Consider the following 27,114-nt stretch of genomic DNA (forward strand, 5'->3'; position numbering starts at 1 on the left):
GTGGGTGCGGGCGCAGTGGGAGGGAGCCTGGGCTGGCCTCTGGAGCCGCACTGGCCAGCCTGTGCCCGCCTGGGGCCTGACGCGGCAGGACTGAGTGAGACCACGGCAGGGACATGGAGCGTGCAGGGAAGGTGGCGCTGGCCGTGTAGAATGGCCAGAGGTCACACTGAGGTGGACGGGCAGCTCAAGAGTCCAGGCAGAGAATGACCCCAGGAGGGGCCCGTGACCCCAGCTGCCGACTACCGTGGGACCCCAGAACCGGGCAGCAGTTTGGTCCACAGGAGCCCTGCCCCTGGCCCCTCCGGCGGCCGGGTTCTCTCGTTCTCCCTGGCGCAGAGCAGGGCCTCACCCGAGCCCAGCATCACCTGTTTGCGGTGGCCGAGGTAAGATTTCGAAGACTGTTAATGGCCCTGGAAGGGAGAATGGACCCGCCCTCGGGCTGGCCGCTGCCCGCCTGGCATCAGTGGCCCGCGGCCTAGATGAGCCCTGGATAGAAGCACCTGAGCCGGCGTTTCGGGTGACACCAGAATGGTCTGCTCGAGGGGACTGAGGGCCCCGCCCCCCACAAGCCAGCGTCTGCGCGTTAGTCCAGGCTCCGAGCCCAGGCCCGGGGCGGCCCCAGGGGACTGGCTCCTGCCCGCCGAGTGGAGTCTCGGGAACGGGACTGCTGGCCGGCGCTTCAGACAGGGTGGCCTCACCCAGGGAGGGCAGGGTCCTGGGGAGGGTGTGCCCTGGCTTCGAGACAGGGGTCCACCCGGCCCCTCCCCTGCACGGCCCCTCCCCGGCGCTGGCACGGGGGATGTCTGGCTGCCCACTCTGGGCACCTGGTGGATTCTTTAAACTCAAAGCGTTTTCACAATATGGGGACTGGACCAAAACTTGGCCATTTGGGGTGCCCTAAAGACAGGACGTCTGCTCCCCTGTGAATGCGTCCGCACTCTCCAGCACCCCACGCTTTCCTCCCGTGACAACGCCCATGAGCCCGTCACTTTCACAAGGTGCAGATGCTGACTAAGCGGCCCTCTGGTGAGCGCAGACTGGTACGGGCCCTGACCCAAGGCTAGCCTCCTCCAGGCACTGACCGAGGCGGGGTGGCCAGGAGCGCCCACAGCAGCACTGGCTTCAGGACCGTCAAGGATGCTGGACCCAAGGGAGGGAGCAGGGGACAGCCTGGTCCTCCTGAAAACAGGACGCCAAGGAAACTGGTCTGGGCTGGATCTGCGAGCCTTCTGGACACCTGAACGGCCTTCAAAGACTGAGGGGCAAATCCAGACTCCACCGGACACCTCACCCAGCCTCACTCCGGAAGCACGGAGGACCAGGCTCAACCCCCGCTCCAGCCCTGGTGACCCTGCGCAGGGCCTCAGGCCAGAGGCTGGGTGGACACAGCCCAGGCCATGCTCTGCAACCAGACACAGCAGGTGGACGGCCACAGGGGCCTGAGCCACCCACGCGTGGCAGGGAGACTCACTCCCGGCCGGGCGTCCCTGCAGGGCCCACCCCATGCCCAACCAGGCAGAAGTGCCCCCCCCCGCCCCAAATGGCAGCCTGCAGGGGGCAGAGCATGCCCTGGTGGGAGCCTGGGACCACAGCCAAGATGCCCCCTGGTTTCTGGGGAGACGGCCAGCTGGTGTGTCAGGAGGCCCCAGCAGGGGTGCGGAGCAGGAAGGTGCGGCCGGTAACCCCACAGAACCCGGCTCTGTCCACACGGGGGTGTCGCCACTTATGAGGGTGCCCAGGGGTGTGGGGCCCGGGCAGGGCCAGAGGAGAAAGGCCATGAGCACCATCTGGCCTCCAAGGAGCAGCAGAGGCGGACCAGGAGGGAAGGGCTCGCCGGAGGCCGGGGTGGGCACCACTAGAGTGCTTCAGCCCCACGGGAGCAAACAGAGCAGCTGGACCTCAAAGGAGAGGCCCCACCCCGAGGGCCCACGCGCCCACACCTCCAGCTCTAGCTCTTCCCGGTCCATGTCCTGGGGGAGGCCGCCCAGGTAGTCACCGGCGTCGTAGAACTCGTGGACGGGCGGCCTGCGGAGAGAAGGGCCTGTGAGGGCCAAGGGCTGCTGCCGGTGCCCTCCCCCCCCCCCCCCGCTGCTCAGTGACCCCCAGGGCCACCTTCTCTCTGGTCCGGGGCAGCTCCAGGCATGGCCCCCCGAGATAGCCTGAGGGCCATTGGCCGGGTCCGAGGGGCGGCCAGCTCAGGTCATTCTGACTCTGATGGCTGTCTGGCTGCCCCTCGGGGATAAGTCCCGTCATGTCAACTAGACCCAGGAGGAAACGGTGCCTCCAGGAAGCCCACAGCACCCAGGGGCAGCGCTGGCTCCAGCCTGGGAGAGGTCGGAGAGGCTGAACCAGGCCTGGCCCTGTGTCCAGGGTCCCGAGAAAGGCCTGGAGGAGGGGACTGACCTGTCTTCCCTCAGCTGCGGTGAAGTGGGGTGCTCCACGGCTCCTGTGGACAGGCCAGTCTGGCCAGTGAGGTCAAGCCCACTGCCCTGAGCGTCCCTCCCCTGTCCGCACACCCTGCTCTGCCCTCACTCCCTCCTCTGCTGGGTGTCCCCTCTACACCCTGTCAGTTGCTGCAAACCCACGAAGCCCAGCCTGGGCCTGAGCCCTGTCCCGGGTCACCAGCCAACCACAGGGTCAGTGCAGGGCACACCCGAGTCTGGGACCTGACAGAGGTCACGGGGTGCCCTGCAGTGGGAGCACAGAGGCTTGCCAGGTGAAGGCTACTGAAGTCAGGCAGTGACTGAGTGGGCTGCCACCCGGGAGGCCCAGCAGTGGCTGATGCTGACCGCCGGGGAGGTGGACACTTGCCGATCAGTCACACAGGAAGGCTCTTGCTGCACCCTTCACCCCTCTCGGAGAAGCTCCTGCCTGTCACTCTCCTGACGTTTTAGCCTCTGAACACATGGCCGCTGACAGGGGCCCCTGACAGGAGCTACGGGCCAGGCCACAGCTGCCCACATGTCCCGTGAGGCCTTGGCGGCCCTGCCCCACCTGGAAGTGCGGCCCCTCGCCCAGGTGGGACACAGGGGGCGGCCGGAGGCCTCCCGGGGTAGGGGGCCGGGGCCGTGTCTCGGGCACCACCATATCCCTCTGCTCCCCACAAGCCTCGCGCTGCCATTTAGGGTGATCAAGTTTCATTCGGAAACGACCTCTGCAACACTCGTAAGTAATCTTGTTCTTAGAGCATAATCTGAACAGCCCTGCCTGGCTCCTCGGACAGTGACCGATGGGGGCTCCGGGCAGGGCTCCCGTGGCCTCCCAGAGGATGTGGCACCCGCGAGGCCCCGGGCCCGGCTGCCGGGCACAACTTACTCCTCGGGCAGCAGGAAGGCGCCCAGGCTGGGTGGCGGGGTGGGCACCTTGCTGAGCGCCAGGATGTGCTGGAAGGTGATGTCGGTCTGGGTGGCGGCGTCCACCAGTGGTTCGGCGGCGGCCGGGAAGGGCCTGGGCCGGGGGCCCCTGCGCAGCACCTGCACCACGATGGGCTCCTGGGCCGTGCGGAAGGCCTCCACTGCCTGCTCGTGGGTGGCGCGGGACAGGTCTCTGCCGTTGACCTGCAGGGGACACACGGAGCCCAGGTCAGCGGAGCGACGGTGGGGAGGACAGGGCCGGGGCAGAGTCGCCTGCCATACTGGGCGCTGGGCCGGGCTGCAGCCGCCCCCAGCAGGAGCCCTGGTGGCCCCACCATAGCCCGCTCCTCGGGCTGCTCAGCCCCCAGGGCCGAGGGGCAACCTCAGCCACCGCCCTGCTGGGCGACGACAGTGACTCAGAGTCTCAACGCTTGTGGTCCTGGTCGGTGAGGGGCCAAACTCCGTGGGTGAAGTGGCGGGCATGGGGGCCTGAGCCACGGCCTGGCCCTGCCAGCCTCACTGCTGCGGCTCCCAATGCCTGCTGGCTTGGGGACACCCACCACAGCCCGAGGAGCCCACCCCTCCCGCCTCGGGGGCCGCAGCGCCCAGCACACCCAGGGCCACCAGGGCTGCTCAGCACGGCGCCTCGGGGGGCACGAGAGCTGGGGCTCTGCAGCTCCGGGAGGCGAGGTGGCCGGGGCCACGTCCACCTTCACCTTGTCCTGCCTCCTGACCCCATGTCCCGGGGCTCTGGTGACGTGCACAGACTGTGTGACCATCATCAAGCTGAGAGACCCTCGACCTCACTCCCACGCGGGAGGCTTCTTCGGGGCTGCAGGATGGCAGCTCGGCGGCCTGAAACGGCAGAACACCCGTCCGCCCACGCAGCCTGCATCTTCCCAGGGCGGTGCTGGCTGGCTCAGGGTTGCCGCACCTCGGAGCCAGCAGGCCCGGCTCTGCCTGGAGCGCCGGCCTCTGGCCAGCCCCTCGGCCTGGGCTTGTCCCTCTGCCTCTCCCGGGCCGTCATCCCGGGCCAGGATGAGAACCACAGGCTGGAGCCTTGTGAAAACTGTGGGGCACTTCACTCGAAGGGGGTGCGGGGGCCGGCCAGCGGGTCTCCCAGGCCCGGGGCGCAGGGCCTGTCCCCTCGAGTGCCTCTGTGGCGCCCAGGATGGCGGGCCCTAGGAGGCACGTCCTGCAGCGCCTGGCCCGATGACACCATTGTCATCAACTCGCCCAATTGAGCAGATTGCTCTTAAACAGTTTACGCGGCTCTAAAACCAAGTAAATGGGGGTGTTTTGGGAGAAGAGCTGCTGATTGCAGACTTTATTATAAATTAAACGCTCAAATAATTCACCTACAGCTCTGGCAGCCCCTGGGGCTGAGGTGCCCTCATGGAGGAAACCTAACCAGGGTTCGGGGCAGACCCCTCCGCGCCGGACCCACAGCGTCCAGCCGGGGCTGCGCTCTTAGCACAAGGTGACGGAGTGGGGCTGGAGGGCTCCCCATGGGGGCACGGGCGCCCACCCCGGCCCGTCCTCAGCCTCCCCACTGCCCGCTGTGCTTGCCAAGGCCATGGTGAGACGATCCCTCTCGCCGAGGCCACTCGAGGGTATTTCTTGGGAAACCAGGACACAGAACGTGGACCCTGGGGAGGACCGAGGGGCGCTGCAGGCGGTGCTGTATCGGGGAGGCTGGGTCCGGCCAAGCGGCCAGCTGGCTGTCACAGGCGGTGGGCCCAGCAGGGAGGCCTCTCACACACTAGCAAGAAATGGCGCTGGCTGGACTGTCCTCGGGACCTCCTGTGCGGAGCCTGGGCAGCCGCTGAGGCTCCCTGCAACCCAACGCTGTGTACAATGAGGACAGCAGGTGCCTGTCACCCGAGCAGCAGGAAATAAAACGATGCGCCCCCAGCTTCACAGGCACCGAAGGACTCAGAATGCGGCCACTTTGTGATAATTGCTTCTTGCTCTTTGGGTGATTGAATTCCAGGGAATAAGGACGGGAGGAAAATGACACGCGCCAGCTGCGTGCGACCCGGGCGTGTGGGGGCGCGTGGGGGCACATGGAGGCATGTGGGCCTGCCGGAGCGTGCTGGTGACAGAAACCACACAAACACACAGATGATGTGGGAGCAGAACCCGCCGGACCCAGCATGGGGGCAGGAGAGTGGCAGAGGGGGTGCAGGGCTGCCGTGCAGGGTGGGCTGGGGGCCCTTTTCAGAGCGCGCCCCAACACCGCGCCCCCAGCTGTGGCAGCCTGGCAGAGCCGTCCCCAGCCCTGCATGGAGGACACATTGCAGCTCCGGCTCGAACCTGCTGACGGGGGGATGTCGCACCGCAGGGCGGGTTGCATGGACACTTGGGCCACGGGAGGTGGCCACTGAGAAACCGCAGAGGACAAGGTGCCGGCACGCGGCTACCCAGGCTAAGGGGGACAACTTCAGGAGGCAGGGAGGAGCTGTTGGGGCGTCCGTGGCATTTCCTGGGGTGATCCATTAGGCATGGGCAAATTTGCTAGAAAAATGCGGGGTGGGGGGGAACTCCTCTGGGAAGGAGTTAACGAAGCAAAGAAAACACTTGATACTGCAATTAGAATATGGGGGAGAGAGGGGGGCCTTGATCTGTTAAAGCAGAAACAAAAACATCACGAATGTTTGGGGAGAGAAGTTACGGGAAGGGGGGCCGTGGGGTCTTCAGGACATGTGCAGCCGGGGACGCTGGTGGGTGCAGGGGCGACACTGCCCCGTGTTTGTCCAGCTGTAACTGGGCTCTGCGTAGGACGGGAAACACACGCCTTGCAGGGCCTGGCCTAGCGCTGCCATCCTGGCTGGAGAGGACACGGCCCCAGCGGTCAGCTGGGGAGGGACCCTGGGCGGGGCTCGCCAGGAGGGGGGCCGCTGGGACAGCCCTCTGGAGGCCAGCCGCTGGCGCCAGCACACCCCCCCAGCGGGAGGGCTCCCCAGGCCAGGGCACTCCGCCACCCCAGCCCGTCCAGGCTTATCTGAGCGGCACCCCACGCGTGGCCACGACAGGCCCTGCACACCAGCCCGACACCCCTCGAGCTGGTTCTTGCCGGTGCCCCCTGCTCCCTGCTGGGCGGCCAGCTTGCACACGGGCCCGAGGGCCCGCGGGGTCCTGCCAGCCGAGGGCGCCCATACATGTCATGGGTGGTTCAGGATGACATTTTCCATTATTGCCACGGGCGACAGCGCGAGCTTTCTCGCCTCCGCCCGCAGCTCGCAAGTGCCCGACTGGGGCGGGTGCCGTCCCCACAGTCTCCCGCTGGAGTCTGAGTCCGGCCAGAACCATCTCCCTGCGCCTAATCCATTTAGCAAAGACTGGAAAACTGCGAAAGGGTCCCCAGGGGCCGAGAAGAGCGGGGAGAAGGGCTGATTCTGGAGGGTAGCTCCTGCCTGCCCAGGCCTGGGGCCTCCTCCAGGCACCCTGACCACGGCCTTGTCCTGCGCTTCCCAGGGGCTGGGCTGGCCCCTGTCACCCTGCCAACAGGGCAGCCCTCCCACCCCTGCGGATGCCCCCCACTGCTCCCCTCTGCCATGCCTCCTTCCCCCCAGACTCCTCCCCTCTGCAGATGCCTCCGACCCCCAGACCCCTCCACCCAGCACACCCCCAGACTCCTCGCCCCCGCAGATGTACCCCCTCGTCCCCCTACAGATACCTCCCCCCTCACCCCTGCAGACACCTCCTCTCCCATACTCCTCACCCCTGCAGACATGTCCCCCCACCTCTCCCCTCTGCAGACACCTCTCCCCCACTCCTCATCCCTGCAGAGGTGGCCTCCTTCCCCCCACAACCAGGTAACCAGCTCAGCAGGATCCAGCCGCAGCCCTGTGCTAGAAGGCTGTCCCCAGTTGCCCCAGGGACACGCACTCTCCTGAGGTGATTAATTTACCCGGGCAGGAGAGGGTACCCCGATACTCGTGAAGACTTTCCCTGCCCACAGCCCTGCCTTTGCTCAATGCCTTTGCTCTCAGTCTTCCAAGGCACGGGTAAGGGAGTTCAGGGCTGGGCAACTGCGAGGAGTGCGGCGGGTCCAGCCGTCCCAGCCCGGCACACCACTCTCACCAGCGCACAGGGAGCTGCTGGGATGCGCTGCCCTGGAGCCTGTCAGGGGGGTCCTCCTGCACCCCTGCACCCGCCATCCCAGGCGCCCCGCTACGCCTCTCACCCAGGCCACTGCGCGTGTTGCTGTTGTTTTTCTAATGTGATTAAAGGCACAATAAGGGATGTGTGCAAGAAGGGAAGCCATTGTTCTGTGTCATTAGGCTCACAGCAGCCCCGAGAAAGGCAGGCAGCCTGCCAGGGGCTCTAATGAGGAGCCTCTGGAATTGTCTCTGGATGAGCAAAGGGCGGGCGTGAGTCACGGTGTTTGATCCTCTTTGTGCTGCTGTTACCAGGCCTGACACTGGCTCTCACAGCTGTGAGGTAGGGGCACCTTCGTCTCTGCCCTAATAAGGCGGGAGCGCAGCGCCTAGTCCCTGCCAGGGACGCCTGGATTCCTTTACGCCATGGCTCCGGACTCCCAGAAAACAGGGGAAGGGGGATTGACTTGGTTGGCCCAAGGGTAATGGGTTTGAAAGTAGTTTGAGTTTCCTGAAAATAAATCTGCATGCTACCTGAACTGCTGACGCAGCGTATTCCGGATGGAGGCCATTTGTCAGCAATTTCCTAGATGACGTGTCGGCCAGAAACATTCCCACGTAAACTCACCAAGTGAAACCCACCAGCCAGCTCTCGGCTCCCTCCTCTGGGGCCAGTGGGGCGCCCCAGGTAAGGCAGAGGAGTGAGGCACAGCCTAGAGGGCGTGGGGCATGCAGGGCGTCACAGCTGCCTTTCAACCACGGAATGGATTTTATCTGCAGCTTGAAATGGGACTGTCCGGCCTGTGTCACCTCTGGCGGGGAGCAGGGCCCATCACGCACAGGCCAGCTGGCAGATCTAGGGTCCCACTGGGGCGTGCGGCGGGACCCTGGCCAGTGCGGTCCTCACGGCAGACAGGCCGCCACCACCAGCTTGGCCTCCTGGGGCGCCCGCGCTTTCCAGGTGGAGCGCGCCCTCTGGTGGCCCGCCGGGCAGGACGCCGGCTGAGCGCCGCAGGTGCGGGGTAACAGGGGCTGGGGCTGGGGACCACAGGAGCGCAGGGCTCGCAGCAGCCCCGGCGACTGCACCTCTCAGCGGGATCCTGCCTTCTGATCCCTGAAATCTGAGCCTAGCACAAGCCAGCCTCTACCCAGAGCAGCACCAGAAGGTCCAGGCTCAGGAGAAAACTCCAACGCTCAAAGGGAAGACACTCAACTCTTCATCAAGCTGCAGCCTGGTCAGCTGTCAACATGACGTGTCACCTGTGCAGGCAGTGCCTGCAAGGAGCCACTTGCTCTTGGAGTTCTCAACATTTCCAGAGAGGCACAGAATTGGGTGTGCGGAACTCAGCTGTAGCCGTGTCTGTGTGCAGCAGCAGAAGGAAGGAGCCCTGCACCTAGGAGGTGTGTGCCCCAGGGAGGAGTGTGCCCTCAGGGAGGAGCATGCCCTGGGAGGTGTGTGCCCCAGGGAGGAGTATACACTGGAGGAGTGTGCCCCTGGGAGGAGCGTGCCCCCAGGGAGGAGAGTGCCCCTGGGAGGAGTGTGCCCCAGGGAGGAGCGTGCCCCCAGGGAGGAGTGTGCCCTGGAGGAGTGTGCCCCAGGGAAGAGTGTGCCCCTGAGAGGAGTGTGCCCCAGGGAGCAGCATGTCCCCAGGGAGGGGTGTGCCCCAGGGAAGAGTATGCCCCAGGGAGGAGCGTGCCCTGGAGGAGTGTGACCCAGAGGACCCTCTGTGCCCCAAGGGCACTGTGCCCCTGCAGTCTGCCCAGCTTGCTCAGCCCCCACATGCTTAGGCTGGGACCCCAGAGTGCCACCTCCGCCCAGCGGCCGGGGCTGGAGAGCAGTGTGACGTGCAGCTGGGAACACCCATCTGCTCGTGTTCTGGCGGGACCTTGTGCCTGGTCCCCCGAGGAGGCTCGGCCAGAGCCACATGGAGAAGCTGGCAGGAACACCCCGCTCCCCGACGCCACTTTGTGGGTGCCCGCCCTGCCTGTGCCCAGTACCTGGCAAACTTCATAGAGTAGTCTGTACTGCTCCTCTCGCTTCTGCAGGCTGCACAGGCTGCAGCCCATGGCGGGCACCCGCTGGGAGGATCTGTCCTGCGGCCCGAGGCAGTCAGGGGCGAGAGTGGAAGTGGCTGCGTCCCGGGGCTCAGGTGCCCGCTGCCAGCTCCACGGGCCACAGGCAGGCGTGGCTGCTGCTCCGCCAGCCCGTGCGGCTCGCTCTGGGCTCGGCAGCTGCGGCCGCCTGTATATAGTGCTGCTCATGCATATTAATCAGCCTCGGCGGCTGTGCACACAGACGCTGATACAGAGGCTGCGATGCCAACTATGACAGTTGAAATTTCTCTAATTAACAAGCAAGTGCTCCGGTGGCAGGAATAATAAAAGACACTAACGATTTCGCAAGCCATTTTTTGGCAGTTACAAATAAACAGGACTGCATTTTTAACAAGGGCTCTTGGGATAATCCCGACACACTGAAGCTAAGTAGAAATTCATTTTTAAATATATCATAAAATTCCCGATGATAGGAAATGTCTTTAGGCAGCAAACAATGAGGGCATGTAAACAGGTGTACAGCCGGGACGGGTTTTGAAAAACGTTGGTCTAATGTTTATCCCTTTAGTAAGTTGCAGGGAAAACCCTCCATGTGGGAATAACACAGAGGTTAAGTCCCAATCCTGCCGGGGTGTACGGGAGTCATCCCCGCTGCCTGAGGACCCAGGTGACCCACGCTCCGGCTCAGTCCCCAGGAGGCAGTGACCGGGCGGCCGGGACTGCCCAGGCGGTCCTGCCCGCGGGAGCACAGGCCGGGTGCGCGGCGCAGAAGGGACCCGTCTCTCCTCCACCAGGGCCTAAGCGTGTCCCACGCTCCCTAACAGGTTTTGTTCTGGAAACAGGGGTCCCGTCGGCGGAGGAGCGCACAGGTGCCTCTTTCACAGCCAGGCTGATGCTAGACCTCGTTACCTCCCGGCCGCGTTTTACAGGCGGACGCCCACGCCCGGCAGGAGCCGTCACAGGGTGAAGAATAATGCTCCTTTCTCTGGGCTCCCAGACATCCGCACCCCCGCCAACCGGCCCGCAGCCCCACCCGGCCGCGGCCAGCACACGCCTCAGGCCTGTTCCTGACACAGGCCTGGCCTGGCTTGGGGGGGGGCACCGGTGGCCACCCAGGTCAGCCGCGCACCTGGCCGGGCAAGGGCTGCAGTGCCGCCGGACACCGGCTGTGGTCAGGAAGGCCCCGGGACCTGGGAGCACAGCCCTAGAGCCTGGTTCCTGGCCACGAGGTGGGAGAGGGGGGCAGGGAGTGCTGCGCAAGGACGTGAGCGCGGGTGGCTCCGCCCTCTGGGCGCGTGCAGGGTCCTGCAGCCCCCGCCCCTCCCAGGCCAGTCTGCCTCTCCTGCTCCCGACCCTGAGCTCTGTCCTGCCTGCAGCCTGGGGGCGCCGTCTGCTCCCTCCTGCAGAGAACTGGCCTCTGCTGACCTACGCTGACTGCCCGCCACGCCACCGGGCTGTCGCCACAGAGTCCCCGGGTCACACTCAGCCTCACAGCAGGGCCAGATGCACACACCCCCGCCAGGTGGCCTGTCCTGCCCCCCACTGCCCGCACCCACGCAGCCGCATGTCCACACGGACCCCACAGACCCCGCCGGCCCCTCCCTGCCCCGTCCGATGCTCCCAGGTGTCACCCACCCAGGAGGGCGGGACGGCCCCGCAGCACAGGACGAAGGGCTGGGGCAAAGGAGTTGCCCCCGGCGCTCACACGCACACACGTGAGGCCGGACGGGGGGTCACCACACCAGCGCTGCTGGTTCTGCATTCTCTCCGTGCTTGTCCTGCCCCACCCCCAACACGCGGATGGTCCCCTGCAGCCACCGGTCAGAGCCGCTGTTTGCTACCGCCTGGCGCTGCGCTGTCTGAGGGCAGGGCTCTCACACTCGGGGCACAGGGGCCTCACATGCAGAAATCACAGAGACCTTTTGTGTGGCCGAGCACCCCCCCCAAGCCCCGCCACGCCCCGCCCTGATCCTGTCCACACCCCAGAGACCCTGCATCTGGGTGCCCCCACCCCCGGCGCCATGCCCCCAGCCCACAGGCCACCACGTCCACGGAGCGCGGCGAGGCTTAGTGCAAGTCTTGTGCTCTCAGCCCAGCACCGCCCACCCTAGAGATGTGCAGAAGGCGCAGCTGGCCGGGCACCCAGGTCACTAGGTTGGCACCATGGCTGGTTAGGGCTTTGCCGGCAGCAGTGACTGGGAGAAGGGTGTCCTGGCCAGCCCCACAGCCCCAGGACCACCATGACCGGAGTGGCTTCTGGGAGGCCCGCATGCTCCCTGATGCCGGAGGCTAAATCCGCAGAGGCGGAGAGACCAGGAGGCGCAGGTGGGGGTGAGCTCACCCAGGAGGGGGTGTGGGAACCAGCGCCCGCACAGGCGGGGCCAGGCTGGAGGGGCCGGATCCTGTCTCCAGGGTCTGATCCACACTCATCACTGTGCCAGCTCCCTGCGACCAGACCAGGGCCTGCCCGGACACCCCAGCTCAAGGGACAGCGCCCCACCCACGCCCCGCCCCCATTGGGGCTCCTTGCTCCGGCTGAGCCAGTGTGGCCCAGGGAGGCCCAGCACCGGCCCAGCCTGGCCCGCTGCACTCTCCAAGGAGGTTCAGAGAGTGGGAGCTTCCGTGCAGGACTGACTCTGGCTACTGGACAAGCAGTGTGGGAGGCAGGACACTGAAACAAGCCGGTCCAGATGCCCGCAGCCCCGAGGTGTGATGCCCAACCTCCGCCCGCCTCCTGGACGTGGTCAGCAGCCAAAGAGGTGCCGGCTCTGGGCCCTTCGCGGGGCCCCACCTCACCCACGGCCCCTCTGCAAGCGGCGCCCCCAGCTGCCCACCTCACAGCTGCCAGGCCCTGGGCTGTGCCTGCGCTGTGCCTGGGGCTGGCTCTGGCCTCCCCTCCAGGAACCCGGCGAGGGCGCCCCAGGGCCCATGTTTGCTCATGACTGCCTGGTGGCTTCTCTGGAAGGCAGCTGAGCTGAAAGGGGGGGGCACAGGGTCTGGGGTCACTGCAGCCTGGAGGGCACCCGGTCCTGGCCCTGGGCTGTGGGCAGATGCCTGACCCAGGACCACTGCGGAGATACCTGCTGGGTGGAGGCCTGGCCCTGGACCGGCGAAGTGCACTCTGAGCGGAGGGGGAGGCACTGGGGGTGGGGGGAGAGGAGGCGGGGTATGGGGGTGTACATGTGTGGCAGGAGCGCATGGGAGCAGGGGTTGTGGGGGTGGGGTGGGAGCATGGGGGTGTAGGAGAGGGTATGGAGGGGTGTGGGGTATGGAGGAGAGTGGGGGATGTGGGGGGCAGGACAGGCATAGGAGCAGAGGGGCGTGGGGTGTTGGGGGTATGGGGCCGGGGAGGGGTCACTAAAGGTCTCAGGACATGGCAGACAGAGACTCCTTAGAGTAAGAGGAAAGCACTGCCTGAGGCTCCCCTCACTCCAGGTGGGGCCTGCACCTGCCAGTCCCAGGAGACCAGCCGGAGGCTGAGCACTCTAGGAAGGTAAGAATAGGGGACTCGCTGGAGCTGCCAGGGGACTGGGTCAGACCTGCTAGGTCAGTGTCTCCTTTAAATGTGACTCTGGAAGCCCCTGGTGCAGAGAGGCTCACCGGGCACAAAGCTGGGGTCACGGGTGCCCCTGGCTTCCGGGCAGGGAGGTTGAGCGGATTTGAAGGGTCCCTGAAGGGACGGGCAAGTCTGTTGATGTGTGCCTGGTGCTGGTATGGCGGGACCCCACACCTTCCGGGTGACCTGCCCGCAGGGCAAGCAGGTGTGCTGGTGACATCAGCGAGCAGGCAAGTCAGGCGTGTCTGAAACCACAACGTGCTTTATGGCGTGGACAAGGTGCCTGCCCGCCCTTCCCAGCACAGGTGTCCATGACCACGGGTCCATCCACCCTGCTCAGGTGAGCGCCGGTCGTCCACCCCCCCAGGTGAGCACCATCCCGTCCACCCCCTGCACAGATGTCCATGAGCACAGGGTTCTGGTACCTTCCTGTGTCCATCTGCTATGACCTGCCCTGGTGGGTAGTAGGCAACGGCAGGAAGAGGACCAAACGCAGAGCTGGGTGGATGGGAGGAGCCCCTTAGGCCGCGGGGCCAGTCACAGTGGAGCCCAGCCCACTGCACGCCCTCGTCTGCTCAGCCGTGTGCACAGCAGGCGAGCAACACTCTGTCCCTGGAGTTCACGGACTGGTCAAGTTAACGCGGAACGTCTGAGTGGGGTTGTGAGCCCTTTAATATAATTTGTTAGAAAGCAAAAATAAGTAAATCAGATTATGCCAAATTAAACGCTTCTGCACAGCCAAAGAAACTCATTAAAACAAAAAGACATCCTACCCGCACACGCCCTCCAGCGAGAGCTGATGTGAGGTCTACACGGAACTCCCTCTCGGCAACCAGGAACAAGGACCCGGTCAGAAGACGGCAGAAGCGCTAGTGGGGCTTCTCCAGAGACACGCAGCCGCCAGCAGGCTAGGACACCCGCCACCCGGTAGCCAGGGAGAGGCCGGTGCCACCCGCAGGGAGAGGCCCTTGCGCCTGAGCGCGCGGCGGGTCAGAGGCCAGAAGCAGCAGGGGTGGGCGTGGGGGTGTCCGTGTGGGGGAAGGTAGACCGACCCCGGGGGGACACAGAGTGGGGTCCTCACAGTGTTAACGAGAGATCGTCCCATGACCCGGGCCCTGTCAGAGAAGGCCAGGGCACCCGCGAGGGGCCGCCCGCCCCCGCCCCGCGCCCCTGCAGCAGCGGAGGCCTGGCCTGCGCACACATGGCGCGTGCCCAGCTGCCCTCCCTCAGGGGCACACGGATGGTCTCAGGGGACCCCAGGGGGGCTAGCGGGGAGGAGAAAGCTGGCGTGCCTCACTCCCCTGGGGTGCAGAGGACAAAGCAGGGGGCTCAGGAAACCCGGCCAGTGACCGTGAGCCGCGGCCGCAGGCCTGGGGCGGGCAGGACGTGGGGCTGTGCTGCAGGCTGGGCGCCCGCGCGGTGGGGGTGCCTTGGGGACACACATGGAGAGAGGCGAGCCTGCACCCCGAGTCGTGGCGTGTCGCCAAACACGACCTCAGTGAACGCGATTCAAGTAACAAAGTAAAATGATTTGTCGGTACCTTAACTGGGGGGAAACAAAGGCAGGGTCGGTCCTAATCCGTTGTGCCGAAAACTGAACGTTTGCAGCCCGAGCCCTGTCCCCTCCTGCCCGGCCTCCCGGGGCCCCCGGGCGGGCGGGCGGACAGCGGGGCCCGCAGGGGCCGGGGGCGGGGCCAGCCGGGAAGTGGGGGCGGGGCCAAGGGGCCAGGGGCGGGGCCAGCGGGTGGAGGCGGGCTGGGGCGGGGCCAATGGGCCCGGAAGGGGCGGGGGCAACGGGGTGGGGGCAGGGCCGGGCTGGGACCCGGCGGGAGGGTGGAGGCGGGGCCCGGGGCGGGGCTAGGTGAGGTGGGGCGGGGCTGGGGCGGGGCCGGGTGGGTGGGGGCGGGGCCATGGGCGGGGCCATGGGCGGTGCAGGTGGGTGGAGGCGGGGCAGGGGCGGGGGTGGGCCTGGAGGGCGCCCACCTGGGGGTGCGAGAGACTCGCGCCTGCCCCTTCCTGGAGCGCTGCCCCGGCCCTGCACCCCATCAGCCAGGCAGGAGCCGCCCGACAGACAGCAGAGGACGCCCAACCGCGGCGTGAGACCCGCGCTTTCCAACGCGGAGCTTCCAAGCCCTGCATCCCCTGGGAAAACCACTCGCGGCGGTGGGGGCGGCCAGCAGCGGGGCCATCCTCCCAGCACGCTGCCCCTTGGCGCCGTCCAGCGAGCCCTGACCCTCCGCCCCACTCCACCAGGACCCCCGATCCAGCCTCTCGCCAGGGGCCAGGGCCTCCCCTCGGCCGCCCCCAGCAACCCCAGGGGGGCTCTGGCAGGAGTGGCCCCTCTCTGGCTCTGGGTCAGGGAGGAGGGTGGCTCCGCACCTGCACCGGGCCCTCTGGGGACGCGCCCACGCCTGGCTCCCTGTCCGCAGTCACCAGATGCGGGCACAGGTCGGGGGGGCGGTGGGCGCAGCCTCAGCCTGGCGCTGGGAGTCCAGCAGCCCCGTCCCCGCCCGCACGCAAGCTGGCCAGGGCGGCCTCCCGGCCTCTGCGCCGTTTCTCACGCCCCCCTGAGCCGCTGGAGAGGAAAGCCTGGTCTTTGAGAGCTGGGGGAGGACTCCGACGATCCAAGCTCAAGATGTGCTCATCTCACGGGGGACTGACAAGGAACCCACCCGTGCAAAGGAAAACGCAGGGGCGACCACGGCCCAGTCACCTGCTAATTAACTGTGACCCTTTGAACAGCCAAGCCGCAGGACAGGGCGCTGGGCTCAGATTCAGGGCCCAGCTGCTGCAGTTAGGCAGGAGGGAGAGGCGGAAAACCGCCTGGCAGGCCTCCCTCCCTGGAGAGCGAGTCTCCAGCCCCAGCGCACTGGACACCCCCCACCCCCAGTCATGGCAGGAGGGAGTGGGGCCCTGGCAGTGGCGATTCTGCCTCCTTCTCCTGCACCAGTGCCCCCCCTCACCACAGGCCTCCTGTGAAATCAGCCGAGGACACGAGTCGAGCTTTCACCTCAGAGAGACAACTGAACAGGTGGTTTGGTCCGAGCGAGTGAGAGCTGACCCGCAGAGGCCGGCGGGCAGCCAGACTGCGGTCCTGCCACAAGGGGCAGGGGCGCTCATCCAGGGGGTGGATGTCCAGGGGTAGACAGCCAAGGGGCAAAGGTCCAGAGGGCAGATGTCTGGGGGGTAGATGTCTGGGAGGTACAGGTCCGGGCGCTGAGGCCCTGGGGGTGCCAGGGCTGCTCTCCCACATCTCTTTTTACAGAAGAAGCAGTTGATTTAAGAGACAAAACCCAGTCGGATGCCCCAAGAGGTGACCTGAGGACGTCCAGGCCTCAACCCACTGTGCTCAGCTTCACTAATTAAACAGCTTCAGAGAAGAAACTGCCCAGCACGCCTCCGGGGTGGGGGTGCTGACATCCACCTGCCTACTCTGAGCCCCTGTGACCCACCTGGGCTGAGGGCTGGAGCCGCCCAGAGCTGTCCCCAGGGCCGTCCCACGAGCCCATCCCCTCCCTGGCTGGCTGCAGGCACTGGCACCCCGACCCAGGGGCGACGCTCAGGCAACACGCCAGCGGTCAGCACCCCAGGGACCTCTCTACGGGGGCCACGAGGGGCAGACCCCATAGCCAGGGCGTCGGGGGTGTCAAGGAGTCACAGCTCACTCCCTTTTCTGGGGGGTGGGAGACACAGAGTCACAGCCTGCTCCTGAGGCACCCCCAAGCCAGCCTATGGCCCAGCTGTCAGGCAGACAGGCTCCCTGGGGTTTCTGTTTATCCACCATCCAGACACAGAGGGTGTGGCGCCCCGAGGCTGGGGGTACCTGGCGAAGTGCCTGCAGAGACCTGGGCCAGCACTGGCCCCTCCCCCAGGGAGCCAGCAGAATCACCCTCCTTGGGAAATCCCGCTGGGGTGGCCTGGGCGCTTTCTAGCTCTTCAATCAGGACAAAAAGCCAACACCCTCCAAATTCACAGGTGTCCCTCTACCTGGAGCTTGGGCCGTGGGGGCTGTGGCTGCCATCCAGCCCAGCGCAGGCCAGGCAGAGGGGCTGGAAGAGCCTCTGCCCCGCGTGGCCTAAAAGGCCAGGCACACCCCCTGCTGGGCTGCACGCCCTGGGCGGGGAGCCGACTTCAAGCACCGAAACTGGCCCAGATCCACAGGTAATGAAGTAATTGAGGGTGTCTTAACGGGCAAGCGCAGTAAAAGGTAATTGCTCTCAAATTTTTACTGCTAATGAGTGACTGGCACACTCAATGTTTGTGCTCCTGGGTCGGGGGAGGGGACCCGAACACCAAGGCCGGTCCCCCCCAGGTCACAGGTCTGAGTGTCTGCGGGCGGCCCTGGACCAGCAGGTGCCTCCGGTGGAGGCCAGTCATGCCCAGCGGGGCCCCCGGGGAGGGACCCACAGGACGGACATGGCCAATGGGGTGGGTGTCAGGCACCGAGCTGCAGCCTGTCTGCCCCGGTGTCCAGCCAAAACCCTGTCCTTCCCTGTGTGGCCTGCGGTGAGTGGAGGCTCCTCTGACCACGACCAGCTTGCTGGCCACATCCCACCCAGCGCGCCATCAGGTCCCCGGCCTGGGCCCCAGACACTGGCCTCTCGGCATGCACAGCCAGAACACAGACAGAAAGACCCCTCTGCTCGCGCTGCAGGTGCCCAGGACCCTGGAAGGCCCGGCCCCTGGGGACGGAAGGGAGCCTCCCCCCTCCTTCACCCATAAACATGCGTTCTGGGGCTGACGACCCAACACAGTCACAGCCACCATGATGGGCCCTGCAGGGCTTAGGGGACGGGAGCAACACCGTTCTCCCTGCCCCACTCTCCAGAGCACAAGAAGCAGGAGCATGTGGACTCCGCGGCAGCCGTGCCGGGGACGGGGTCTCTGCTCCCATGGCAGGGCTGAGCCCGCCAGCCGGGCTGCAGCCACGAATGGGCCCCAGCCCTTCTCCCTCTGCAGGGGCTTCAAGTTCTGCCATGGGCTCAGCTCCTGCCTGTGGACCTCAAAGCCCTGCTTCCCCCAGGGACCAGGGGCACAGGAGCAGCTTTCGCGGCCAGCACTGGCGTCCACAGGCAGTACTCATGCGCAGGGCACGGCCCCTTAGTGCCTCGGCCAGCATCTAGTCCCCACCCTGGGACAGCAGCAAGGGGGTGAAGGGGGCTACCCAGTGCGGGGCAGCCTGGTGGGAGTTGGGGAGCGGCAGCCGCACCTGCAGGCAGGTTCCTGGGTGCCACAGTCCACAGGCCCTGGCCAGGTCCCCAGAAACCTGCCAACGTGGCAGAAGCAGGCCGACTGCAGACAGTGCAGGTGGCAGGAGCCCACCTCCCCGAGACAGCTGTGCCCGCTCTAGGAGACTCTCACTGACAGGCCGCAGGATCCTCCTCATGTCCAGGGGCTCAGCGCCAATGGCGCATTTGTGGAGCCGACCACCTGGATGTCACAGTGAGCTCAAAGAGGCTCCTAACTTCCCCAAGGGAGCCCACTCCCACACGTGCAACTCTGGAGACCTCTGGGGCCGTGGGTCCCCCTGGGGGGTCCCCAAGGCGGCGGGTCCCCCAGGGCAGCGGGTCCCCAAGGGCGGCGGGTCCCCAGGTCAGCGGGTCCCCGGGGCTGGTTCAGGCCAGCTCCTACAGGTGCCCGAGGAGGGCCAGGGCGGACCAACGCAAACACCACGGAAAACCTCTCTAGTGCTTTAAATCAACAAAGTGGCCTCCACCGAGCGAAGAACAGATCTCGGACACTGCACGGCCCGGGAGCCAGCGCCTGTGCGTGGGGCAGGCATGGAGCGCAGCTGAGGCTCCATCTCACAGGCGGCGCCTCGACGGCTGCTCCCAGAGCAGCAGTGCGCCCGGCCAGACGCTGTGCCCCTCGCGGCCAAGGGGCTCCTGGCTCCACCCCGGCGGGTGTGTGGCGCTGGCAGAGAACCCCAGCACCTTCCCCAGGCCTCATGGGCAGGAGCCACGGCGGGAGGAGCAGGGGTGGCCGGCGATGCATATCCCCCCAAGCCTGGGGTGGTGACCCCTCCACGTTGGATGCCCCCGTGCACCCCTGGACAAGGTCCGGGGGGAGCAGCCGTGCTCTGGGCTGACCCCAGGCGGCCCCTCCCACCACTTTGCTGGGGTATCGCAGGAGCAGCGCCCGCACCTGCAGCCACGGGGAGGGGTGGATGCGGCACTGCCAGAGGCTCCCCCAGCCCCCACCCCGGAACCCACCCTGGGCCCACCCTGGCTGCTCTCCGGTGATTGTGTGGGTCTGAGGGCCCCACGGGCAGTCAGGCCGGGGCACCTCCCGCTCCCAACTGTTGGTCTGGGGGAGTCTTTTCTCCTGGTATCTGAACACTCATTCGGGGTGCTGCCCTAGGAGCTGAAGGCTTTGGAACTGGGAATGGCTGTTCTGTGCTGGACGGAGAATCACGTGGGCCTGCACTGCCCACTCTGGGACCAATGTGCTGTGCAGAGGGGAGGCCGCCTGGACCCCAGGGTAAGCTGGAGCCTGAGTCCTGAGCGCAGGGCCCCTGAGCCCTCCTGGCCTGATGCTCGCCGCCTGCCGCCCAGAGCTGCTACCTGCAGAGACCAGGAGACGCCTCCTTGTCCTTCAGGGTCCCCCTTTGGGGTCTTGGCCTCAGAGCAAACGTCTTTCTAAAAAGGACCGCCCTGCTCGGCAGCAAGGAAGGGGTTTGTACAACAGCCCAAATGAAGCCAGCCAGACCAGGCCAGAAAGAATTCAAGGAGACTGGGGGGGGCTGCACCGGGCACCCGCTGGTTCCGTGCCGAGATGCCATTCCTCGCCGCAGCATCTCCGTCCCAATAAAATTAGGAGCTGGTGCAGGGCCCTAATTCCCCCAGAGGATCTGCTTACAATGTTTACCAGCTCCACTGCCACGGGGATTTATGGCTGTGTCCTGACAGCTACGCCGAGCCCCGCGGGGGCAGAACAGATTCTTTATCTTTCGCTTGAAACACATGCACGTCAGTGAACCTGCCCTTGGCTGGACGGAGCTGCACGTGCAGGGGACTGTAGGGGCTTTCGAGCAGGTCTCCCAACGGAAGACCAATGAGAGCAGCACAGAAAACTTTGGTGCCCGAGGCCAGACACCGCGGCCCCTGCGCTGAGTGTTGGGTGGACAGGAGAGGCCGAGGGGGGACACGGCTCTGCCCGCATCAGCCACACGCCTCCTCTCTGCGATGGCCAGGATGAGCGCCTCTGTCCCCGAGCAGAGGTCAGGGATGGACGCGGGATGGCTGGCGGGTGGACGGGCACCTGGGCCAAGGGAGGCGCCCGCTGGGAGGGAGGAGAAAACCGAGGACAGGCCACGCCAGACGCACTCCTGGCCTGAGGGAAACGCAGACTGAAGCTCCGAACAAGCCGGCGCCCTCTGGAGACGACGGGCTCAGGCACAGCCTGGCCTCTGGAGCCCAGAGGCCGAGGTCCTCCAGCAGTGACCAGTGGGCGGCTGAGGTCACGCCGGTGGCTCTTAGCTGAAGAAATAATAAAAACATTCATCCGCCGGGTTGGCCTGGAAAGAAGCACGGTCATGGCTAGGGCCAGCGTGCTGGGGCTGGCGGGCAGGGAGTAGACACCCACAGTCTCGCGCCTCAAGCGGGCAGACCCGGGCCTGCAGGGCTGGCCATGGACACTGCACGCGCGGGCTTGGGGTGTCCCTGGGGACGCCCACCAACAGCAAGAGAGACAAGCAGAAATAAATGGGACAACGTCCCGGAGAAAGGGCTACCGTGGGCACGAGGCCCAGCCGGGAGGGACGGGGACACAGACACCCCCAGGGCTGGGGCCCAGGCCTGCAGAGAGCCGACAGCAGGAACAAGGACCCGGTCAGAACATGGCAGAAGCACTAGCGGGGCTTCTCTAGAGACACGCAGTTGCCAGCAGGCCAGGGACACCCGCCACCCAGTGGCCAGGGAGAGGCAGGTCCCACCCGCAGGGAGAGGCCTCGCACCTGAGGGCATGGCCGGTCAGAGGCCAGAAGCACCAGGGGCGGCCAGGCGGCCGTGTTGGGGGAGGGTCTCCATTCCCCTGTGGAAACTCTGGTTTATTGGAATCGAAGACTAGCTCCACCCCGTGATCCAGCAGCCCCACTCGCAGGCGTGTCACTGGGCCCCTCATCCGCCTCTCCTGCCCATGTCCCAGCCAAGGGGCTGGCTCTGCCCTAAGGTTTACGGTGCTCACACACCTGGATTCCCACCGCTCTGTAAAAGTCACCCCATAGAGAACGGATGGCGTGGCGGCTACCACAGGTCCTGGCCACGGAATCGCCCGAGACCCCGGGCTAGGATTCAGCCGAGACATGGGGGTGAGCAGGTTTTGGGGGGAACAGCCCAGCCCTTCTTGGAATTCCACGAGGGACTTCGCAAGTCCACCTGCTGTCATTGGGACCCTGGTGGGGAACAAGCCACACACTGACATCCGGCTCTGGTCAGCAGGCTGTGTGGACGCAGCACGGCTGCCTCTCCAGGAGCCCGTCACCCAGGCTCCCTCTCAGTCAGGCCGTCGGGCGGGCACAGGCCGGTCATCCTGCAGGTCCTGAGGGTTCGCCGTGCCGTCTGTCAGGGCTGGAGGGCCGGAGCAGACATCTGCTCAGAGCGATCTGGGCCTCCCGGGCCGTGGGGTCCATGCTGGCCGCTTGGTCGGGCGCAGGGGCTTCTTTTAACTGACTAACCTCAGTGTCAGCCTTGAGCCTTTGTGACGTGTTTGTGCCCTGGGCCTGAGCCTCTGATGGCTGCTCCCTGGCCTTGACACACAGCCGCTACGGGGCGCGTCACCCGCGAGACGAGGCCCCCATGCCTCGGTCACAGCCGGGCCGGGCCATCCATCACCCGGCCAGCACCCGCTCCGCCTGCCCTCGCCCCCAGCCCGCAGTGGGGAAGCCACTAATCGATTTAGGAATGATTAGGTCGGAACGCGTAACACTTGCCATTATTAAACCTTCAATCTTCATTACGGCGACCTAATGATTCCACAACGGCCAAGAAAAGCAAATGCGGTAGCTGGTGCCCTGGACAGCAGAGCGCCCAGAACGTGGTCGAGCACCGAGCCCAGTGCGTGTGAGCACTGATGACCGACTGCGTGGGCAGCCGCTTGCTTGCCGCGAGAGTCTCCGCTGAGACGTGGCTCGCAACACGGACAGGGCTGTGGGGGCTGCGGCAGGGACGGGATCTCCACCTGTGGACATGGTCATGGGTGACCATCACCGGCGCCTGCGGAGGACCTGCCCCTTCAGGAAGGGGACACCACCTCCTTGTCTGCCTGCTGTGATGGGAGACCAGGCCGGGCGTGCGCTCTGGCCCATGTGGGGTCCCCTGGCCTAAGCAGGGGTGTCCTCTCTGGACAGCAAGGCTGAGACCCTGTCTCGTCATCTACGACCCGCCCCTCAGGTACCCACTCGCTGCCGCTGGGCGAAGGGCCCTGGTGGCCTGCGTCGTCTTCCCTGTCCCAGACAGGGCTGCGGTGGACGCCAGGGAGGAGCCTCCAGCCCCTGAGCCCGCGGTGGCCTCACAGGAGCTTGGGCAGAGGCGGTGTGTGGAGCAGGCACTGGAGGGGGCTGCAGCCGGCCTGCGGGTCACCGGCGGGCAGGGCCACTGATTCCCTCAGTCGGCCAGGGCTGTGTCTCTTTGCTTTTCTGGAACTGTGGGGGCTTGAAGGAAGCTGCGGGCGGGACAGGAGCCGCAGTGGGGCTCTGGCCCACTCACCCCGTCTCCTCCCACCTGAGAACTGCGGTGTCGGCGCCGGGTCCACTCCTCGCTGACTGCTCATCACAAGACCGGGCAACCCATCAGAGTGCAGTCCCCGGCACTTACCGACAGACGCACAAGATGCACCTGAGAGCACAAAACTGATCTGTATGGCGAACTGCACTTTCAGAACACGGTGTCTGACACAGGTGCCCAGGTGTGCAGCTGTGCAGGGACCCAGGTACGCAGATGCAGCCCCCGTGGATGTAGCCCACCGGGACGCGGCCCCCGTGGATGCAGCCCCCGGGATGCGGCCTCCCCAAGACGCAGCCCCCGGGACACGGGCCAGGCTCAGTGTGGGCACGGCTGGCAGAGGACACGGTGGCCTTGGAGCTCACCTCGGCTATTTGCTTTCTTCAAGGAAGCGTCTGATTAACTCAAACACACTGGGAGGACACTCCACTCGTGTCTCTGCTATTCACAACCAGGAGAGAGGCCCCTGGAGCGGCCTCAGGCAGGGCCCGCAGGCTGGGTGCCTGCCCCTGGCCCCAGGTACCACGCCTGAGAGCCTCCCCGCTGGCTGTTTCAGAGCATGCACCTGCCAGCCGGGCGAGTGGCGACCCTGCAGGGTTTCAGCAGCTCCGCTCGGCAAGTCCCGCTGGGGAATCAGAAACCTTGTCACCCCTGGAACTCTCAGGTCACCATTTACCCTCAGAAGGACTCTGCGTGGATTCAGGGACCCCACAGGGCACGCCCCACAGCTGCCCCGCCCCCCTGGGGGCTCCCTCAGCCTCCCGATCACCCTGACCTTCCCGTGTCAACTCTGTGGCTCCCTCCGCGGGTCCCTCCGGGCGCCGTCCTCTGCACTCCCAGGTCCCACTCCCTCCACAGACTCGTTCCTGCTGCTCCTTCCCAGGGTCCTCGGGATCGACCCCCAGAGATGGCCAACCTCCACACCACCACCGGCGCTGCCCGGGCCTGTCCCTGCTGCCTGCAGGCCCGCACCACAGCGAGCAGCTCTCCCTTCTCCCGTGCCCCCACTGTGCCCTCATGTGTTCCCCCCACCGTGCTCTACCATGCTCCCCCTCACCGTGCTCCCCCTGGGGCACAAAGAGGGTGCGCAGTGTTGGAAGAGGACACCCTGTCTGCAGCCGCATGGAATCCCCTGAGGCTGAATGTCCAGCCCCACATCTGGGGGGACCCCACAGGCTAGACTTCGAGAGGAATGCCAGGGTATCCCCACCACAGGCCCTTGGGCTGCGCTGTGAGGCAGGCATCTTGGCTCAGGAGGCCTAGGATCAACCACAAAACCACTTGTGTGAGGTAATTAAGATGTTTTCAATCAAAATTATAACTTGGCTGCAGCCAAAATGACAGGTTTTTACAGAAGAGTCCACTTCTATGGGGTGTCCAACGTCTAAGCACGTGCAGCTGGCCAGGCGGGTCTGAGCAGGAAGCGGGGGGCTGGTTTCCTACAAGTTATTTCCTCCAAGGTCTCCGATCTGTCTACTTCTCTGTGTGCAGCCCCCAGGACAGAACCCCCGACACACACCCGTCTTCACGTACGCACCCCAACTGTGCTGGGGCCCCTGGAAAAGGTCTGACAGAAAAAAACTTTAAATGTGAGGAGAGAGCGACCCAGCCCCGTGCGTGCAGGGCCAGGATCACACCCCCTGGGGCGGGGATGGGGACTGGAAAGACAAGCCGCAGGGTCCGGGCTTGTGTGCCCACGGGGGCGCCGGATGCCTGGTGGGTTCCTGGCAGAGGTACCAGGGGTGAGGGAGGGTCCAAGCGCCACCTTCTGGCCAGGCAGTGCCAAAGCACTCACCTCCCCCTGGACACTCAGAGGGTGTGTGAATAATAAAGAAAAAGTTCTTCCCGTCCGCAGGACAGGGCAGGGCGCAGGGAGGCCCCGCACTGTCACGGAAAGGCACAGCACACGCCTGCTGTGGGGGGCGTCCCAATATTTTCCTGATTTCAACTTTAAAACGTTACCGTTATAAACAAAAAATGTCATCACAAAGAAGTTTGGCAACTCAGTGTCTGCCGCTCTTTAGAGAGAAACTAAAGTTTTAAGCAGCTGTTTCCTTTATAGGTTAAATTGACATTTATTTTAATGGTTCCTTCAAAATGTCTTTCCCAGGGCTTCTTTTACAAGCAAGCTGTAAGTGACCCATCGTGCAGCTGGAAGAGCCCCCCGAGGTCATAAATCTGACGTCAGCCCCTCTCACTGGGGCGCATGCCCGAGTTCTGACACCCACACAGTCACTTTCTATTTTAAACCTCCAGGCACTATGACCTCATGTTTCAAGCACAGCTTCAGAAGAGGCGCAGGGCATCAGTCACCCTCCCGCGTCCACGATCTCCCCTCCCCGGGGCTCCCGCCTGGGGCTCAGCTTCCCCTGACACCTGCAGCTTCCACTCCCTGGGTCTGGGCTTCTGACTCTGGGGGGCACTGGCCGCGCCGCACCGGCACAGCCCTAGGGTTCGCCAGGCCCCGCCTCGGTGCTCAGTGTCCCGCAGCTGGGCCGGGGATTGGGGCAGGAGACGGAGGCAGCAGGCCCAGCCAGCCCCAGCCCACACACACACGCTGGCCACAGCGCCGTCCTGGACACGCGGCACCGGCCCAGGGGGCAGCGATGCTGACTGAGATGCCCCTGGGCACGGCCACACGGGCCTGATGAGGGGCTCGGTCACACATCTGCGGCAGGCCTATCCGCCTGTCCGCCTGCCTATCCGCCCGTCTGTCCGCCTGTCTGCCCACCCATCCGCCTGTCTGTCTTCCGCTTGCCTATCTGTCTGTCTGCCCATTGGCCTGCGGGTGCGCCTGCCTGCCCTCCTGTCCGCCCTCCCGCCTGTCCGCCTATCTGACCCCCTGCCCTCCTGTCCGCCCACCCACCCGCCTGTCCGCCAGTCCACCTGTCTGTCCGCCTGTCCGCCTGTCCGCCTGCCCTTCTGTCTGACCCCCTGCCCTCCTGTCTGCCTGCCAGTCCACCTGCCTGCCCTCCTGACTGCCTGCCCACCCGTCCGCCTGCCTTCCTGTCCGCTGCCTGTCTGTCCGCCTGCCCGTCCACCTGCCCGCCTGCCTGTGCTGTGGGGCTGCCGCGCAGAAGCCGGCCACCCGCCAAGCACATCTCAAGCCGTCGCAACACCACAGGCACCGACAGGGGTTAGCTGAGCTGATACCGTCACTAGTCGCATGCCCCGAACCCCAGGGCTTCAGGGTGGGCGCGGCAGGGGCCTCTGCAAAGTCTGCCGGCAGCGTGGCCCCTCAGAGCCCTTTTATTTTTTCTAAAGATTTATTTATTTATTTATACAAGCACTGGGTACAGTCAGAAGCGCAGGAGGGTGAGAGAATTCACCAGAGCCAGAGGGGAAATAGAACAGGCAGAAGGACCAAAGTACACGCACCTGGAGGCCGGGGATCGAACCGGCGCTGCAGAGGCTGCGGGCAGCTTCGCAACCCAGGGCTCAACTGCTGCGCCACCGGGGAGGCCCCGCCCCTCAGAGCCCTTTTATGGAAGGCTGCACTTCCCGGATCATGGAACAGCCAATCAGGTGTGAGCTCTGAGCTGATTGGTGCCAAATGGCCCAATCAGCCACAGGATTGAAAAATGGTCCAATCAGACTTGTGGGCGGGGCCCCTGAAACAGGGTATAAGCCGGGGGCCGAGGAGCGCGCGCTGGACGGCTCGGCGTGTCTTCGCCGCCTGGAGGAGCCCCGGGCGCGGCCTCCCCCGAGCTGCTGGCGCTTAGGGCTGGGCGCCCCCGCAGCGGCCCGCGCTGGCCGGGCTCCGCGACCCGGGTGCCCGCGCCCCCGGGGAGGCGGCCCGCGAGCCCCTCGCCGCCCGCCCGGACCCCGCCTCCGCGGCTGGGGCGCGAGGCCGCGACGGGCGTCCCGTGGGGCCGTCCCGGGGCGCGCTCCGCCTGGCCCCGCCGCGGGGCGCCGTCCTGGTCCTGCGCGGGCGGCTCTGGTGCTGGCCTCGGGGCGCCTCGGCGGCTCTGGGGGGCGGCCGTGCCGCGCCCCTCCCGCCCCGCGCGCGCCTCAGCGGCGCCGCAGGAAGAGCCCGCGCCTCGGCCGGGAGGAGACCCGCGCCGGCCCGCGGGGCCTGCGGTGCGGACGGGCGGGGGCAGGCCGGCAGGCCCGAGGGTGTCCGCCCGGGAGCCCCCGCCCCGGGCCGCGCGCGGCCTGCGCCGACGGGGCGCCCCGCCCCGCCCCGCCCCGGCCCCGCGGCCTCGCCGGACCCGCTGGCTCCGCCCCGCGGCCCTGCGGCGGGCGCGAGGCTGGGGGTGCCGGGGTGCCGGGTCACGACGCGGACACGGTGCGGCCGCGGCCTCGACGACGCCCGCGCGGACGGGACG

The 27,114-nt window shown here is 66.0% G+C and overlaps 1 protein-coding gene across 1 annotated transcript in view; it reads right to left on the reverse strand.

The window, feature by feature from the left end:
- LOC119254859 (E3 ubiquitin-protein ligase PDZRN3-like) overlaps positions 1-27,114 on the reverse strand; it is a 56,019-nt gene that overhangs the window by 6,270 nt on the left and 22,635 nt on the right. The window contains 2 exon segments of the mRNA XM_037521913.1: positions 1,941-2,025; positions 3,316-3,557. Of these exon segments, the coding sequence (XP_037377810.1) occupies positions 1,941-2,025; positions 3,316-3,557 (327 nt within the window).

This window comes from Talpa occidentalis, unplaced genomic scaffold, assembly GCF_014898055.3.
Source record: "Talpa occidentalis isolate TD23 unplaced genomic scaffold, MPIMG_talOcc4v2.1 talOcc4.10, whole genome shotgun sequence".
In the NCBI taxonomy this organism is placed as follows: Eukaryota; Metazoa; Chordata; class Mammalia; order Eulipotyphla; family Talpidae; genus Talpa; species Talpa occidentalis.